At 40.8% G+C, this 15,848-nt stretch overlaps 1 protein-coding gene and 1 long non-coding RNA gene across 5 annotated transcripts in view; one reads left to right on the top strand and one right to left on the bottom strand.

Annotated features, from left to right (window-relative positions):
* The window catches only part of LOC145960609 (uncharacterized), a 546,781-nt gene that overhangs the window by 238,407 nt on the left and 292,526 nt on the right, over window positions 1–15,848 (bottom strand). The gene's annotated exons all lie outside the window — the stretch shown is intronic.
* The window catches only part of LOC145960608 (uncharacterized), a 54,016-nt gene that overhangs the window by 10,018 nt on the left and 28,150 nt on the right, over window positions 1–15,848 (top strand). For 2 of the 3 annotated variants that reach the window (XR_014435415.1, XM_083080205.1), the window contains one exon: window positions 5,162–5,448. Coding sequence is in view for 2 of the 3 variants with exons in the window: in XM_083080205.1 (XP_082936331.1) it covers window positions 5,162–5,448 (287 nt within the window). In the remaining variant the exon portion in view is untranslated. The remainder of the gene's footprint in view (window positions 1–5,161; window positions 5,449–15,848) is intronic. The other variant, XM_083080206.1, reaches the window with a different exon arrangement.

Below are 15,848 nucleotides of genomic sequence, written 5' to 3'. Positions count from 1 at the left end.
TCTGGATACAGATACGATGGTGCCGCGTCGTTATGTGAAAATTATCGACGAGGCCGGTACACTCTTTAAAACAAAATTCCGCCTCGTAAAATTCCTTCATTAAACGTCGAAGGTGGCCCATAAAATCGGCGAATTCGAAAGGAAGTTCTGAAGCGCGTCGGGCAACAGGGGTTGGCAAGAGGAGGAAGGGGGAGCGAAGGGGTTAGATGAGCTGCAGAACCGAGGAATCGCTGCCAAGCAGGTAGAAACGTACACCTCTCGCGCGTCCTCAACACGCGCACCTCGCGCGTCCCACGGCGGTTGTTGTACGTGTCGAACCCCCGTGGTGTCTCGGCACCAGCTCACAACTAAGGCTAATTCCATCGGAACCCACCGTCAGATCGGCGGTTGATTAAAATCCACACGAATCTCCGATATACGAACCATCGAACTTTGTTCACCTCCTCGCTGCCATCGATATTTCCTTCTCTGGCTTATCCTTTGCCCGTGACTATAAATACTATTGACTATAAATTCTTAAACTTTGTATGCATATCTCGTACACCGAATGACAATATGAAGAATTGATTCGAGAAATTTATATTAATAATAAGTAGAAGCTAATAAATAGCATATATATTTTAAATACGCATAACATGTTATATAATAGAATGATAAATCTAAAATATTAATTTAAACATCTTAAAATGTTAAGATTATTTTCTATGATACGTAATAACAAGTCAAATGGATTTGTCTCGAAATTATAAAACATATTCAATGTGAATGCACCTTAAACCGACTCTTAACATCACCGACACTTATGTACATAACCAGTTCTCGTGTAACGCATCATATTTATGTTACGCGTATTCAATAATTATTCATGCCGTTACACAGATTTGCGCAGATAAATTCAAGGTCGTATCTGCTCCCAGAAACTGCGCACCCTGGGGACTTCTCCAAGCAGTGGGCGAACAAATACCATAATTCGTATTGTTCTCCACTCGTTTTTTTCCCCTGGATGCGATTAAACGTAACGATATACAGATATAACGATCACGGGAAATCACTAAATTAACTCTGAAGGAAAATAATTATTAGCTCTTGCTCAATTTGCCAAAATCATGTTTATTTCTGCTTGATAAATATTATATATTGTCTGGAAATAAAAATATATACAAACGATGAACAGAAAAAAACAAATTAATTACATGCATTAGATATGACTCCAAAATAAAATTGCGTAGGAAAGATATTGACGAAGTTAGCAAATAAATTCAAAATGCCTTTAATCTCTACGGACAATATGACAAATAAAATTAAACGTTGAAAAGCTGTAACAAGCATGGCCGAGACAGTTCCGATATCTCGAGGATTGACATCAGTCTACAGCACGACAGGAATTACAAAATTAAAATTCAATTATCCGCCGAGCCGGGCGCGCATTGCCCGGAGATTTCACGGAGTTTTTCCGGCGCCATAGCCTCGGAAGACGTCTGGGGAAATTGCATCGCCCATTCACGGTATCCGGGATGATCGTCGGGAAATGTCGCCTGGTCGGAATGACAGGAACAATCTGCCGTTGTCGTTCGCTTGCCGTGCTCGATTCGAAGGGAAAAAGAAATTAAAGGAGAAGTGGAGAAAAGAGAACAACGAAGACGCAAATCGCGACGCCGTGTACCAAAGATCCCGAAGCGAGATGATAATTTGATCTCCACCCACGCAGTTTCGGATATATTAGTTTCGTATACGCCTCGATAATTTACCTGGTCGATCTTGAGATTATTAAAAGTAAATATAGAGGCCAGTTAAAATCATATTGCTGTCCAATTTCATTTGTATTTGATTTTTTTTGCCGTCTTGTTTTACAAATATAACGATTCAATTTATATCGCGCAAATTTTTTCATGTAATGACTTAAATGAATATAACAATTTAAATATTAAGGACTCAGAAAAAATTATAAAATGATTAAAAATGATATATATATATAATTAGCATTTGAAAATTTTATAAATGCTCAGAAATGTTAAAATAAAAATTTTTTGCTAAAATATATTACTTTTCCAAATATATTACTTTTATATATTATAATATATGTTATATAATACTTGCTGCTTTATATATTACTTTTCCAAATATCAGTAAAACTAAAAGTGCAATATTACATCACAATTTTTCGCATAATATAATTTCAAAACCGGGAATGTATCATAAGAGAACTTGTCCCCAGGCGAGTTTTCAGTGTGTTTACTTTACCAATCACAGCGAACAAAAATCAGTACCGCCGAGTAGAGTCATGATTATTTCTGGTGAAGTCTGGGAGAACATCATCAGGCAAACCTTGTAATTTTGATTATTTGACCGCTTATAATACATTAGCCGCGGTCTTTATCACATAATTTATTATTGTTCGGTCGCGTAAAGCAAATAAGATATTTCAAAATCTAAAGATATCTAATGCAAGATATTAATGAACAAAACAAAAATTAAAATAAAAATTCTCAATTATTATTTCTATTTGAAAAAAAAAAATTCTTAAAGCAAATATTATTCTCTGCACTAAATATAATGTGCCTATTATTAAACATACAAACACGAGCACATGTCTAGCAACAGTCTCACATCCTTCTAATTGATCAAGCGTTATGGCCCATAAGCATGATTGCTTTCTGTTTCCGTGTGATGGGCTCAGACGCAAGAGACAAAGAAATAAAAGGGATCGACGCGATAGAAAGAGAAAGAAAGGGAAAGAGCGAGAGAAAGGGCGGCAGGTCGGTTTTGTGCTCGACGGGGAATTCACACGGTCCGTTTCGGTTCTACCGATTACGTTCATTCGTCACTGACAAAAGGAACATCGATTAACGTTGCTCAGAAGCACGGTGCAATATGTCTGGGACGCGAAACGAACCGTTGCAGCATCGCGAGACCGGCGACTTACCGCGAATGCACGCGGAAGGATCTTCTCGTGACCTCGTAATCCGTAGACTCTATTTCACCTTCTCCTAACTATCTAGCTTCTTTTGATATCTATCGATTTTATCCAGCCACGCCGACAAAGCTTTGCAACTGTCCGCCGCCAAGATTAGCAGATTTACCGTTTTATGACTTGTCATTGTTCAATTTTTGCATAGATTTAAATCAGCTTGAGTTTTAATCGGCTTAAATCGCATCTCATTATCTTTTTATCTGAGAATAGAATTTATATTTGTTAATAATCGCAAGTTCGATGGGATATCGTCTTACGATTAATAGTTATAATAATGCACTTTGTTTTGCTATGAAAGGATATAAAGGGATTCAGGAGACGATCGCGTTCTTTCCTCGATAATCCGTTCTCGTCCTTCGCATCATCCCCCGGCATAGCGAGTGGGTAATTCCAAATTGGTAATCACGCGATGGCGCCAACCTCTCGCGGGCCGTCAGCAATCTCGATTCTTGTTGTTCGACTTTGCTACCTTGTCTTCTCTCTTTCTCTCTCTTTTTCTTTCCTCCTCGCTCATCTTTTCTGCCTCTCCTGTTGCGTTCCTTCTCCCACTTATTCTTTCTTGTCATTCTACACCGCTCGATTTGTTTCTCTTTCTCTCTCCCTCTAACAGTAGCTCGCGCGGTAGCCGTCTTGCATGCTCCTACACGACATGTGGGATGATTGTGTGCGATGCGGAACGCTCCGGCATCAGAGGTTTGTCTTTGTGATGACCGACGCAACGTGCCGCCGCAGGGACGCGAGCGGCTACCGAGATACGCGCTGAATTATCTACTACGATAGTCCCCTTCAACTCGGATACCCACGTACGCTGCACTCCGCCTACTCCTCCTTTTCTTCTTCATCTCCTCTTACGAGAAACGGCGGCGGTGCATGGATCCGTCGTCCTTGGCGATGCCTGCGGGATGCAACCGCTGCTACTATCTACTAGCTTCTCGCTGGCACTCGGCCGTCACGACGCTTATGCATCTTCGGGAAAACGGACGGGCAAAGAGTTGGATGATGTAGACTTGACTGATCATACGTGTAAATACCAAGTATTTCATCACAGGACTTTGCGAATCACTCGTAACGCGGCATGGGTGTTCGAGTCGACTCGAGCCGAGCTTGAAAAAAATCGATCAATAACGTCAATGCGCAGAGAACTGCATTCCACCAGCGGTCAAATCTATTCATCATTCGCGCGTATAATACCGCGACGTTGATCGTAGATGTACGTGCTTATGTTTGAATATAAATATCGGCGCGCGTTGATGTAAGTGCGTCTCTTTCTCTCTTCTCTTTCTCTCTCTATGTGGTAGCCATCGCGCCGGCGAGACACTGATTGAATTGAAGTAATATCAGGAGCAGTGAGTAATGATCACCTGGGATTCAAATGTTGGGCTCTACCAGCGATTTCTGTTCATACACACACGTAAACGTGCGCGAGCGCGAGCGCGCACAGAAGCTCTACCATGCTCGTGTGCATGTGGATCAGATAGTGTGTAGTCATGCCAGGTGATTATATCGCATTATATGAGAAGTCTGCTACTGTGTACTCAGTCCTCATGAGAGGTCCCTCCGGGCCTCTTTATCCCTCTCCCCCTCCCTCCACACCCTTGTCTGTCGACGAAGAACTTTTGACCGGCGGAGATGGCCAACCGGTCGGTCATCCCTATATTCATCATAAGAAGTTATTATCGTGGGTAAGGCATCGTAAAAACCTCTCCAGACTTCCGGCTCGAACTTTCCCCAATCGAAATATTCATAGTCAGAAGCACAGAATCATACGAATGTCTTTTATATTAATATATTAATGTAATGTAATATATAATAATAAGAGAGAATCGTGCGTAAAACAAATTATAAATTATATTCACATGGCATACTAATTTTTTTTTAATATAACATATTTACTTATAATAATTCAATATTTTAATGACAAATATTGCGTAAACAACGTAACATTTTCCGCATATAATTTTATTAGAAAAAGAAATCTTATATTTATAGGTATTTCATCGCAGATTTAATTAATTAATTTAGACATCTTTATCAGATAGAATTTTTGTAATACAAGCAAATATCGCACTTACATTTACAAATTTTCAAAACATTTTGTAATTTTTTGTTCTAGATACAAAATATTAGAAATAAAGTATACACGAAAATATTGAATCATAACATCACATTTGTTCTCCGATTTTTCCGCAGGTCTCAGTTCGACGAGGTGTCGGGTAAGACACTTGATTCGAGGACGTGGATACAATTCAGCAGGCTGGTATCGAGTCAATAAGATCCCCGCCGGGCATATAGGTTCTGTCCGGGTGGTCCTGAGCTCCCGGGCACTCTTCGAGGCCTCAAGGCCTACGGAACACGCGGACCCCAGGCGCCCTTTTATCCGAGTGACGCGTAAGACAATGTGGCCCTCGGAGTTTGATCGATACGTGATACTATCCACATATCGCAACACGATTCTTGGAGAAATATATCCCGTGTATGTAAGTATTTATTGAATACTATCACGATTATTAATAATTCAGGAAAAGCTCATACAGCTTGACTTTTACTACATCATTTTCTTTTGCAATTTATAATCTATTGCATATGTTGATATTCGTTCTAATTCGTTGACCTTCTGAAAATTTACACAAGTTTACATTCTAAAAAGAAAAAGAAAGCTATACCTCTTATTGCGAACAATATATGACAAATACGATTGCTACGCAACTTATACCGTCAAGTACGGATATTCTCTCGCCACCCGTTGCATTAGGCGCGACGCCACTCTCTCCGTCAACCGGTTCAATGATATCTCCAACGTCCCGGCGATGATTTATTCGACGTAAGATGGCTGACTTGGGTTACCCAGCGGCTCTCCCCTTCAGCGTAAGTACTCTAAACAGAAGCTATTGTGAACGTCCACGTCGAGATGGACGTACCCCACGCACGAAGCATGGATCTTCGATGCTACCGGACGCACACACGCACGCGTACGGTGTGTATGTGCACGCGCGCGTACACGGGCGCATTTATGTTTGATCATCAGTCGCGGGGATCGTTGGGGTTTGGTCGTAACCTTTGATGCGGGAGAGGGCACGGACAAAATACCTGACGTAGAGGAGATAAGATCGCAAGCGTTATTTCATTCCCTATTCCTTTTGATACAAAAATTATTTTGCGGGTGGCGTATCGCAAACGAGACTCCCGGAGCTCTGCTCCGCTTCGGTCTGGACATCCTATCCCGACGGTGAAATATATATCGACCGACCGTAATGTGTCTCCGAGCCGGCTTGGACTCCGAAAGTCTGATGGACGCGATATATCTACTCATTTTTCGCGCAAAGATTTACAAATGTTTTCCCTAGATTGTGATTTTTAGATTAAATTAATACCATCTGTGATATTCTTTTGAAGCATTACATTCTTTTCATTATAAATTATGTAATTGTATATAAAAATTTAAGTATGATGACTTTAGATCCCCTTTTACGGTATTGAAGCAATTGTTATTTTATTAATCCAAAGGATAGCGCACATTTTTTTTTAATTATTTGTTTCGAGAAACCCGTATCGAACGTACGATTATTTCGCGTGAACGCATCTACGCACGAGCCTGCACGTATAATCACGTGTGTGTTTTTCCCATGGACGCGGTTGGGCCCGCAACGGACGGAGACTCTACCATGATTACATGGTATCGACGCCTTACAATGAGCCAGGAAGAATTCCGCGTAGGTATCTCCATTTCACCACCCCGTAACCACCCTCTGGAACTCGCCCAAGGGTGTGTCCCAGATGAATGGTCGGCTATCTTATTGAGCTATCAATGGCCTGACTTAACCCTTCACCGCGCGACCGGCAACACAATCCACGGTCCATGAAACCTTTGATCTTCACCGACTGCGCGGGCTCGTATGTAACTATATGTTACATTATGGCTTCGCTGCACTTATTATTGCCGCTACACTACTGTTACTCGCAGCGGTTCTCACATTTCTTAGTGACATTCGACTCTTCGAATGTCCCGCGAAATATGTCGGAGTATTAGCTATAATGAACTGATATCGCGAATGACTTATTATATTATAGCATTTTATGCAAATATTTTCTAAAGAAATCAATAAGAAAGAGATCAACTACATACATAAAGCGCATATCGACAAAGAAACTACTCGAGAGAAACAATCGTTGTTAAGACGCACTTGCAAGTCGTAAACAAAGCCAATAAAATATTATGTACGCAGCGTACGGAGCCAAGGAACGGACGAATGGTCGGAGAGGGGTCATAATAACAGCCGCAACGCATAATTGCCAGAACGATTGAATTTCTATATTACCGTGATGCCTGAGCGGTATAGCTCCGACACAATTGCATCTATTATCTATACACTTTGAAACATACGGTCTTATTCCTCTCTTCCTTTTTCAATTTTTATAATTTCTTATTATTTCGTTCTTTCATTTTCTCCCTTTCCTTCCTGATACAGCACATTTCTCAAAATACTGCGTCGATCTTACCAAAAACTCTTGCAACGAGAATAAATATTGCATCACAGTCACTTATACTACTTATGTAAAACTCAATAAAAAATTTTACTGTTTCAAAGTATTTTACATTAGTATTTTATATTGTGTCGCGCGATTATTTTTAAAAAATTAATATTAAATTCATTTCTCAAAAAATGATAATAAAATATAATAATAAAATATAATTAAATTGATTTTGAAATAATATATATCACACTCTGCGACTGTTGATTGATTCGCCGCGAGAAACGCTCCGAAATGATTTTCGCAAAAGGCCCTGTTCGTCTTGCACCGCGCAATCTCTAGCAATTCCCAGATAAACACGCACGATTTTTCAATGGCATCGATCTCGCGTGACGCACGATTCGCGCCATAGAGCAACGAGGTGGATACGAGCCAAACGGATAGCGAGAGACGACGTACGCCCGGCAACTCATTGCCGGGCGGGGACTATAACTCCCCCGGTGATATACGACTGTATCTCGGTACCATTTGGCAGACGTAGATATATTATACGCATTCCGCCACGACGTGAATTTATTTATTCTATAATTATCGCGTACAATCGGTAATGTGCCCTGTGCGAGCGCATACGGGGGATGCGCTCTCTCCGCTCATTTCCCGGCCATTTTCGGATGCGCCCAAGAAATACTCGAGTAACGTTTATTCGTATGATAATTAAGTGTGCGATTACGTTGTGGCTTAATAACTATTCGCGAACTCTAGAATATAATCGACTTTTCGAATTGAAACAATAGCTTTTCTTAGAAACGCAGTAAAAGAGCTTGTTGTGGGACAATATTGTCGAGTTTTATATAAGCAATATACGTGATGTCGTGATGCAACATCGTTACTCTCGCTGTGTTTAAGAGTTTATGATTAAATCGATGCGAAACTTTAACAAACATATGTTATACAGCGTGTAAAATAATAACAAATTATTAGAACTAGGAAAGAGAGAGGAAAACTATGCGTTTGAAAGTGTTCAAATAGTAGATGCAGAGAAAATTAAAAGAGTCGAACAACGAATAACGAGTGATATTATGGAGAACACAATTGTTTATTGCAAAGATAAAAAAATATTTGTCATCGTTTGATCCGCGTTTACTTTCTATTTTCCCTTGTCATATCTCAAAAATATTTCCATGGTAATGAAGTCGGAGCACCAGTAGACGGGCACAAGTAGATGTTGTCGAAAAGACTACGAAAAAGAAAAAAAAGATACGGAAGGCCGAAGATGCGGGGAGAAGTTTGAAGGAGTAATGTGGCACGGGGGGTATGACCAATCAATTACTAGTAGTGCAACTCGGGGCCCCACACACAGCATCAATATTACCGGAGCCATTACCTTTCGCTCGCTACACCTCTGCCGCGGCAAAGAAAGCGGAGAGAAAGAGAGATGACGAGAGCCGAGAGGAGTCGCATGATGCACGCTTACAAATTCGCCTGCCGGCTATGACGTCGACGCGACCCGTGGAAATCGAGCGTGACTCGTCTTTTTGTATGTATCGTACATATGTATATACTGTGTATATGTAATCGATCGAAACATCAAGCCACGCTGCATCTTCGTCACGATGCGATAAATTCGCTTCGACGGTTCATTTATTAGCCGCTATTAGATGTATAAGAGCTTCGTTCCAATCCTATATTGAATAAGAATGTGATTTGTTTTTTCATTACGTGTTTTTTCATTACGAAATGATACGAAGTTACGTTGTAAGGGGATATATTTATTCTTATTTTTATTTTCTCTTTGATAAGATAATATATGTAAAAAATATTCGAACAATACAGCAAATATACAAACACGAGAAATATTCTTCAGAAAAAATTTATGCACAAAGGAAGAGAGGGAGATTCCCCCTTTCTTTGAGTTAAATATTACTTCAATAAAAAGAAATATTGAGATAAACTCTGTTCAAACGTTACTTTAATAAATGTCATAAGGCCGGTAAAGTTTTAAGACCCCCAAGATTGAAATAGACATTTAATGAAACATTAACAATTGAATGATGCTATATTAATACAAATCTGAATCAAACAATATTAATGTGTATTCACGAGAGGAAAGCAAATGGTTTGTAAATGCTTGACCTGAAGATCACCAACGTCGTTCTGCCCGAGGCACGTCCGATACGTCTCGGCTGTGAGTTCAACCAAAGATATCGAACGGAACCGAACCACAAAAAAATATTTTAATTATCGTGCACACGATCTCCGTTGTTTTATAGTCCAATTATGGAGTCCACCCACGCGCCGACTTTGACTGCATCGTTCTGGCATGTCTGATTCACACCTAAGAAAAGATGCAATCGGATGCGATACAATATCCTACTATTACATATCATTTTTGAACAGTATAAGATATTTATAAAAATTCCTTGTGTGAACACATTTAAATCGTCCAAGTTTTATAATTTAAAAAAAAGTTGACTCTTTAAAACAGATTTAAAAAAATAATTATTTATATATATTTTATACACTTTTGTAGAAAATTATAATAATTATTTTTAAACTTATTTTTTGAACAGCAAAGTTATTCGAATCTTTGCGAGCGGCAGAATCTCTCACAACGATCTTGTAATATTACGCTGGTCCGCGCCTGGTAATCTAGTTCGGCTATTTTTCAACGCGCATAATAGCATCGATAAATCAAATTAAACGCGATGTTAGGTGCGCGCACATCGCGCACGCGTCGCGGAAATGCGTCCCTAAATCATCGGCGAATATAACGCATTGGGAGGATCAAAGAGGCACGAAGCAACGCCGTGGCTCTTCGCTCTTCCCGCGTTTTTATTTCGCACTCCCCGGCTCTTGCCTTTTCACGAAGACGGTTGTAATTATCCGTCCGAGTGGTCTATTTAGTTTCCGCGAAGTGTCATGGCCCATCGAAAGAGTTCTGGAGAGCGGTCTTCTCTCTGTCTATTTATCTCTCTTTCTCTTCCTATCGTGGCGTTCTTAGTGTGTGTTCTTTTTAAAAGACTTCCCAGAATAAAAGATTAACGGGATAAACGCTGGCCGATCATTTCGAAGTAACGTTTTCTCTTTCAGACGCTTTCCTAAAACAATTTACGAGGTCGTGTTTTTACAACCCGCTCGTAGTTTTGCTTTTAGTCAGTACTCACACTTGTACTGCTGCTGCTGAGAATATTGAGAGAACCAATGATAATAAAAATCTTGGCAAAGGTACAATATATTTTACTCGCTACATTTATTATGGAATTGTACTCTCGGAATTATTATATCAATCAATTAGTGTTCTTCATATAAAAAAAATATTATCATATTTGCAATGTTATAAATATTTCTGTCCATTTTTCTATTCTTAAGGTCTTGAATTTATCCGTGAAGCATTTTTTTCGTTTTATGCATACATGAACCATCCGTGAAAATCAGATTGCATTCTTCTTCGACTGAATCCTCGCACTATTTCCTTCGAACATGGCAGAACGAGCTACCCATAAATCTCGAGATGGACCACCCGGTTCTCCGAGCCCATCACATCCTCCACGTCTCATCGAACGCGTAGATTCGAGTGTCCTCCTTTCGAGAGGAAGACACCGCTCATGTCAAGTATTTTCCGTCAAGTACGCAGATTCCGTAACGGCGCGTTCCTCGGACATGCATTCGGGATGTGTCCTTTTTCTGGCGATATCCACCTCCGAGCTGGTTACTTGCGTGCCAGTTAAATAAGCCATAAAGCGGAGGGTCGTGACATAACGCGTGGTTGTCACCACTCGTGGCATCTGGGAGGTTTCGTTGATTTATTAAGCGCGCACTGTATAAAATCGCATCGTGAGAAGGGGGATGAAGAAACATGAAGAACAACATCGATGCAAAGAGGATTGAGAGAGATCGGTAGCGATTCCTAGAACTGTCTTTGACGTCTTTCACGGAACGCTTTCGCTGAAAAGATAAAGAAGCGGGTGAAGGAACGAAAAGGGAGGTAAGAGAGGTTCTCTCTTTCTCTCTTTCTTTTTATATGCGTCGTTGGATGCAAATCGCGAAACGCGTGTCGCAACCGAGTTCGCGAATTTGTGTACTTATTCAATGGCGTAGCAGCGATGAGTTCTTTTTTATCCGATTATAAAATATTATCAGGAAATATGTATATATATAAAGCGCATATTTTTTCGAATACATAGTTATTGATGATCTTAATGTATACTTATATATATCGATTATGTACATGTCAATCTTACATAAAAATAATATAATTTTGTTAATACACGATAATAATTTTTGTGGAAATTATAAAATATATATTACTATGTAGAGAGGAACTTTAATACTGCAAGTATCAGATGAACGAAATATGATAGTTAAAATAATTATTAAATATGGACGACATCTATAATGTGTCCCGCAGCCTGACGATAACCGGGGAATATCATATCGTTGAAATATTAATATCGTCGCTGCGTACGCGGGAGCTCACCGAAAAATACGTCACACGGAACAACGGCCTGCTCGTCATCACGGTACATTACTCAATGCGAAATAAAGCTCCCATTAGAAGGACGTTTACAGTCCTCGCGGCACAAAGGATGAAGTCTTATTCCAGACGTGCGACGCTATTACCGAGATTAAATGGCTAAAGACGACGAGTATATGCCGTCCGCCGTTACAATATATTTACGCGTGCACTGTGCTACGCCACTGCATGCGTAAATGCGTGCGTACGCGAGAGGGAGAGAGAGAGAAGGAGAGAGAGAGAGAGAGAGAGAGAGCACGCGAGTGAGGGAAAGAGAGCGGGGGTGTGTGTGCACCAGGAGCAAAAGTAAAGTACGTCGCTGCTGCACCTGCTTCTCGGTCCATCATGCAGCGTGTCACCCACGCTAGTTTACTGCACTGCGAACCGTGTTATGCATCTGCGAGACAAGGCGCTCGGAGGATCTATGGAGGGATTTCAGCGGTAATCGAGAGATACGCGCCATCGTCGCGGTATTTATTCCTCCCAGTCGGTGCCGACGCATCGCTTCGCTCCAGTACGCTCCTCGTTCGTCCCGTTTGTGACGTTACGAGTACGAGCAGCTGCCAAAGCCGCGAGAATTGGCTTCGACGTGCTCCGAAAATATTGAGGAGCGGGCGGACGAGCGAGTCCCATAAATCAATCCGCTATCTTTGATGATGCGAGAGAAGTCTCGCTTCAAAGTGACGTAAATATGTCGAGGATCTCATTTTCGCGAAAATGCCGGAATAAATTTAACTATTACATAGCTCAATTACATTATTCCAGAGTTATCGCACAACTTTATCTACATATTAACAACAAAAAGCAATAAAAAAAAAAAAATAATGAGATAGGGTAGAAATATTGTGTTCGAAACATACGATGTTTCCGTTAAAACGATGATACGAAACTTTACCAATCAAAGAGTACGAGAAGTTCCGGAGAGATTGACTTTCGAGATATCACGGTTGCCCAAGTTGCTTAAATCCCGAAATCAACTTCCGCCGAGCGACTGTATCGAACGAACGTATAGTATATTTGGGTAGTCCATCTCTCGGTATAATTAATTAATCCACTGATAATTATATGTAATCGCAGTTGCGGCTGCGCAGCAGCGCGGATCGCGCGCATAGCAAGTGGAGCTTAAAGCGACGGAATCTCGTAACTCGTGATAAATTGCCAGCCGATGACTAACTACCGGATGAAGGCGTCCCTGACGTCTCGAAGAAGGATGCAACACCTCCGATCTATTTCATTCTTTAACGATGCGTTCGAAAAATATATATATCTACCAGTGGATCATACTATGTAATCGCAATAAAACATCTAGTCGGTTCGCAAAGAATTCACTAAGCACAAAGGTAGAGCCCTTAATATAGGTTTTGCACGATTACCATGAGATATTCTAGATTTATATCGCTCTCTTCAGCAGGAATATTATATGTTTTATAACGATAATTATGATTACAGTTTATATATTACGAGGCATCTCACCATCAACACGCATTCATTATTAATAAAATAATAACTATTATTATCGATGTAATGCATCCGTGAATTTAGGGTTTCAGAAGAATATAAAATTGTACGAAGTACTATATTAATTACTATATTAATTTGCGAAGCTCTTGTAAAAAGATAGAGAGAAAAAATTATAATATAGAGTAGCAAAAGCAATTAATTGCATTCAAGTTGCGAATTTATAAGACATACTTATTATAGAATTTATCGATATCGGATATACATGTAGACTTGTTTCGTCCACTCACAATGACATTCGTATTGCGAGGCCAAAGTCACGCACGCTGATCGTCATGTGCCATGTCGTTAGCGTACTGCAATGCGATCGAACACGCTCTACGCGTAATTTATAGTTTCCACTCGGGCAAGAAAATGACTAAATGATCGCGTGTCCGTAGGTTGCAGCCCATATAGTGTTCGATCCAGCGCGAATCGACGACGTTACAATCGTTAAAAGCTGATAGATTAAAACATGGAAATGCATTCAGTCGCAGGTGAAAATATGTCTGGCATAAAAAACTTAAATATTGTTTTTAACTGCTTGGCCCATTTTCCCTACGTACTGAAAATAGAAATTTTAATAAAATGAAAAAATACGAAAAATAATAATCTCTTAAATAAATCTTACAAATGTTATTCAAAATGCACGTCTCGAATTCAGAGGTCGTAGAAAACAATGCTAATGATTTTTATAATATTTTTTGAGGTCACGTTTGGATTTATAATAAAAGAATATTGTTGTCGGTATAAATGCACTTAACATTTCTTCTCAGTACTTGATGTGTAACTAACGATACTGACTGAATTATATTCTTGGATTTTTATAAAATTATTTTTACGTAGAAATACTAGTACAAAAAATTTCCACGTTCAACGAAGAGTACCAACGCATAAATGCAGCGAAATGCTGTGCAACGCTGTAAAAATTATTAGTTCATAACTGTGAAACGCATTACTCGCCCACGCAGACAAACGTAATTCACCCGAAGGACGCTCCGTCGTAGGCGCGCAATCTTGACTTTTCGTCAGTATGGTATAATCGCTCTGCACGCGTATGATAACGTCGCATGCCGTCTGGGAGACGTATATAAACCTTCGTTGACGCACAGGTGACTAAAAGCGCGCGGCGCGGGGCCCGCTCTCCCTGACCAGACAAAGCCTCCAGACACGTCCTCCCTACCCGGTATACCGGCATAGCGTAGACGTCTACAGTCTGCAGGAAAGCAGGATATTTCGGGCGCGAAAGCCAAGAGCGTGTAAACGAAGCCGCCCCCGCCGCCACCGCCGGTCGGTCGACGTCGTTGGTGCGTCGCGCGCCTACTTACTGGCGCATAAATCAGAATTATTACAAAGCTATTAGCGTTCCGGAGTAACACCGGTACGTGTCCTTCGTCGTGCCGCGCGGAGAAGGGGGAAGGAGGGAAAGGAGGATCTCCCCCCGATCTCTCACCCCCGCGTGACACCCATCCCGCCCTGGTCCCAGCACGTTTCACCGCTCCGGTTCGGGCTATAGGCAATAATTAATCATTTTGCGGTAGGAGAGAGATAGAGATAGGGGAGAGAAATAGTACACACAGAGGCAATTTACGACGCGCGTGCACACGTGCACATGCATGCATGCATGCATACATATGCGCGTGGGATTCACGGCGCATTATCGCGCGCGTGTGTACAGGAGCGTTGTGTCAAGTGGGCAAACCTATACTTAAGCGACATAGAATATTCATACCTCGGTGCACACTCGGTACCGATAAGAGTGTATATCGTGTGCTGCGTACTTACGGCGCAAGTGATTGTGCCATTAGGAATACGGACAACGGGCTTCTCAGTATGCATTTGGGTCGGGCCGATTGGAAATCACGTGGCACCGTGCGTGAGCGATCGATAGATGTACCTCGGGACAAGGGATCCTCGATTAACAAGGAAAATTGGCACGCGTTTGCATTTTCTAGACTTGTTGTTTCCAAAGATATTTTTTTATATAATATATTCATAAATTTAAAATTGAAGTTTCTGTTTCACTTATCATTTTTAATAATTTTTAATAATAATTAATTAACACTCTTTTAATGGAATTTTATAATTGGAAGTTTTATAATTAGAAAACTGCGATATCGCGCGCGATTTACTTTTCAGTACGAAAGAATCAAAATAAAAAGAGAGATATCTTTCTTCGTGTATTCTACGCGGTGATGATTTTAATTAGCTAAGGATAACAGCGATCGAAGAAGGTGTGACAGATGTCTGGCGTTGCCGCCCGTCTCGGCCTACGAGAATACGAACTTAGGGAAGCATTGCGCAAGTATATGTGTCACATACTGACGGATGAGTTAAGCTCTAGGCTTTAAGTCCTGCGCTTAGCCCGTCAATGTCATCTCCTCGAGCTCAGCCCCT

This window comes from Camponotus vicinus, unplaced genomic scaffold, assembly GCF_025532165.1.
Source record: "Camponotus vicinus isolate PSW18456_S1 unplaced genomic scaffold, iyCamVici1.0 SCAF_10, whole genome shotgun sequence".
NCBI lineage: Eukaryota > Metazoa > Arthropoda > Insecta > Hymenoptera > Formicidae > Camponotus > Camponotus vicinus.
The sequence above is the reverse complement of the archived record's forward strand: the minus strand, read 5'-3'. Positions and strand labels throughout refer to the sequence as shown.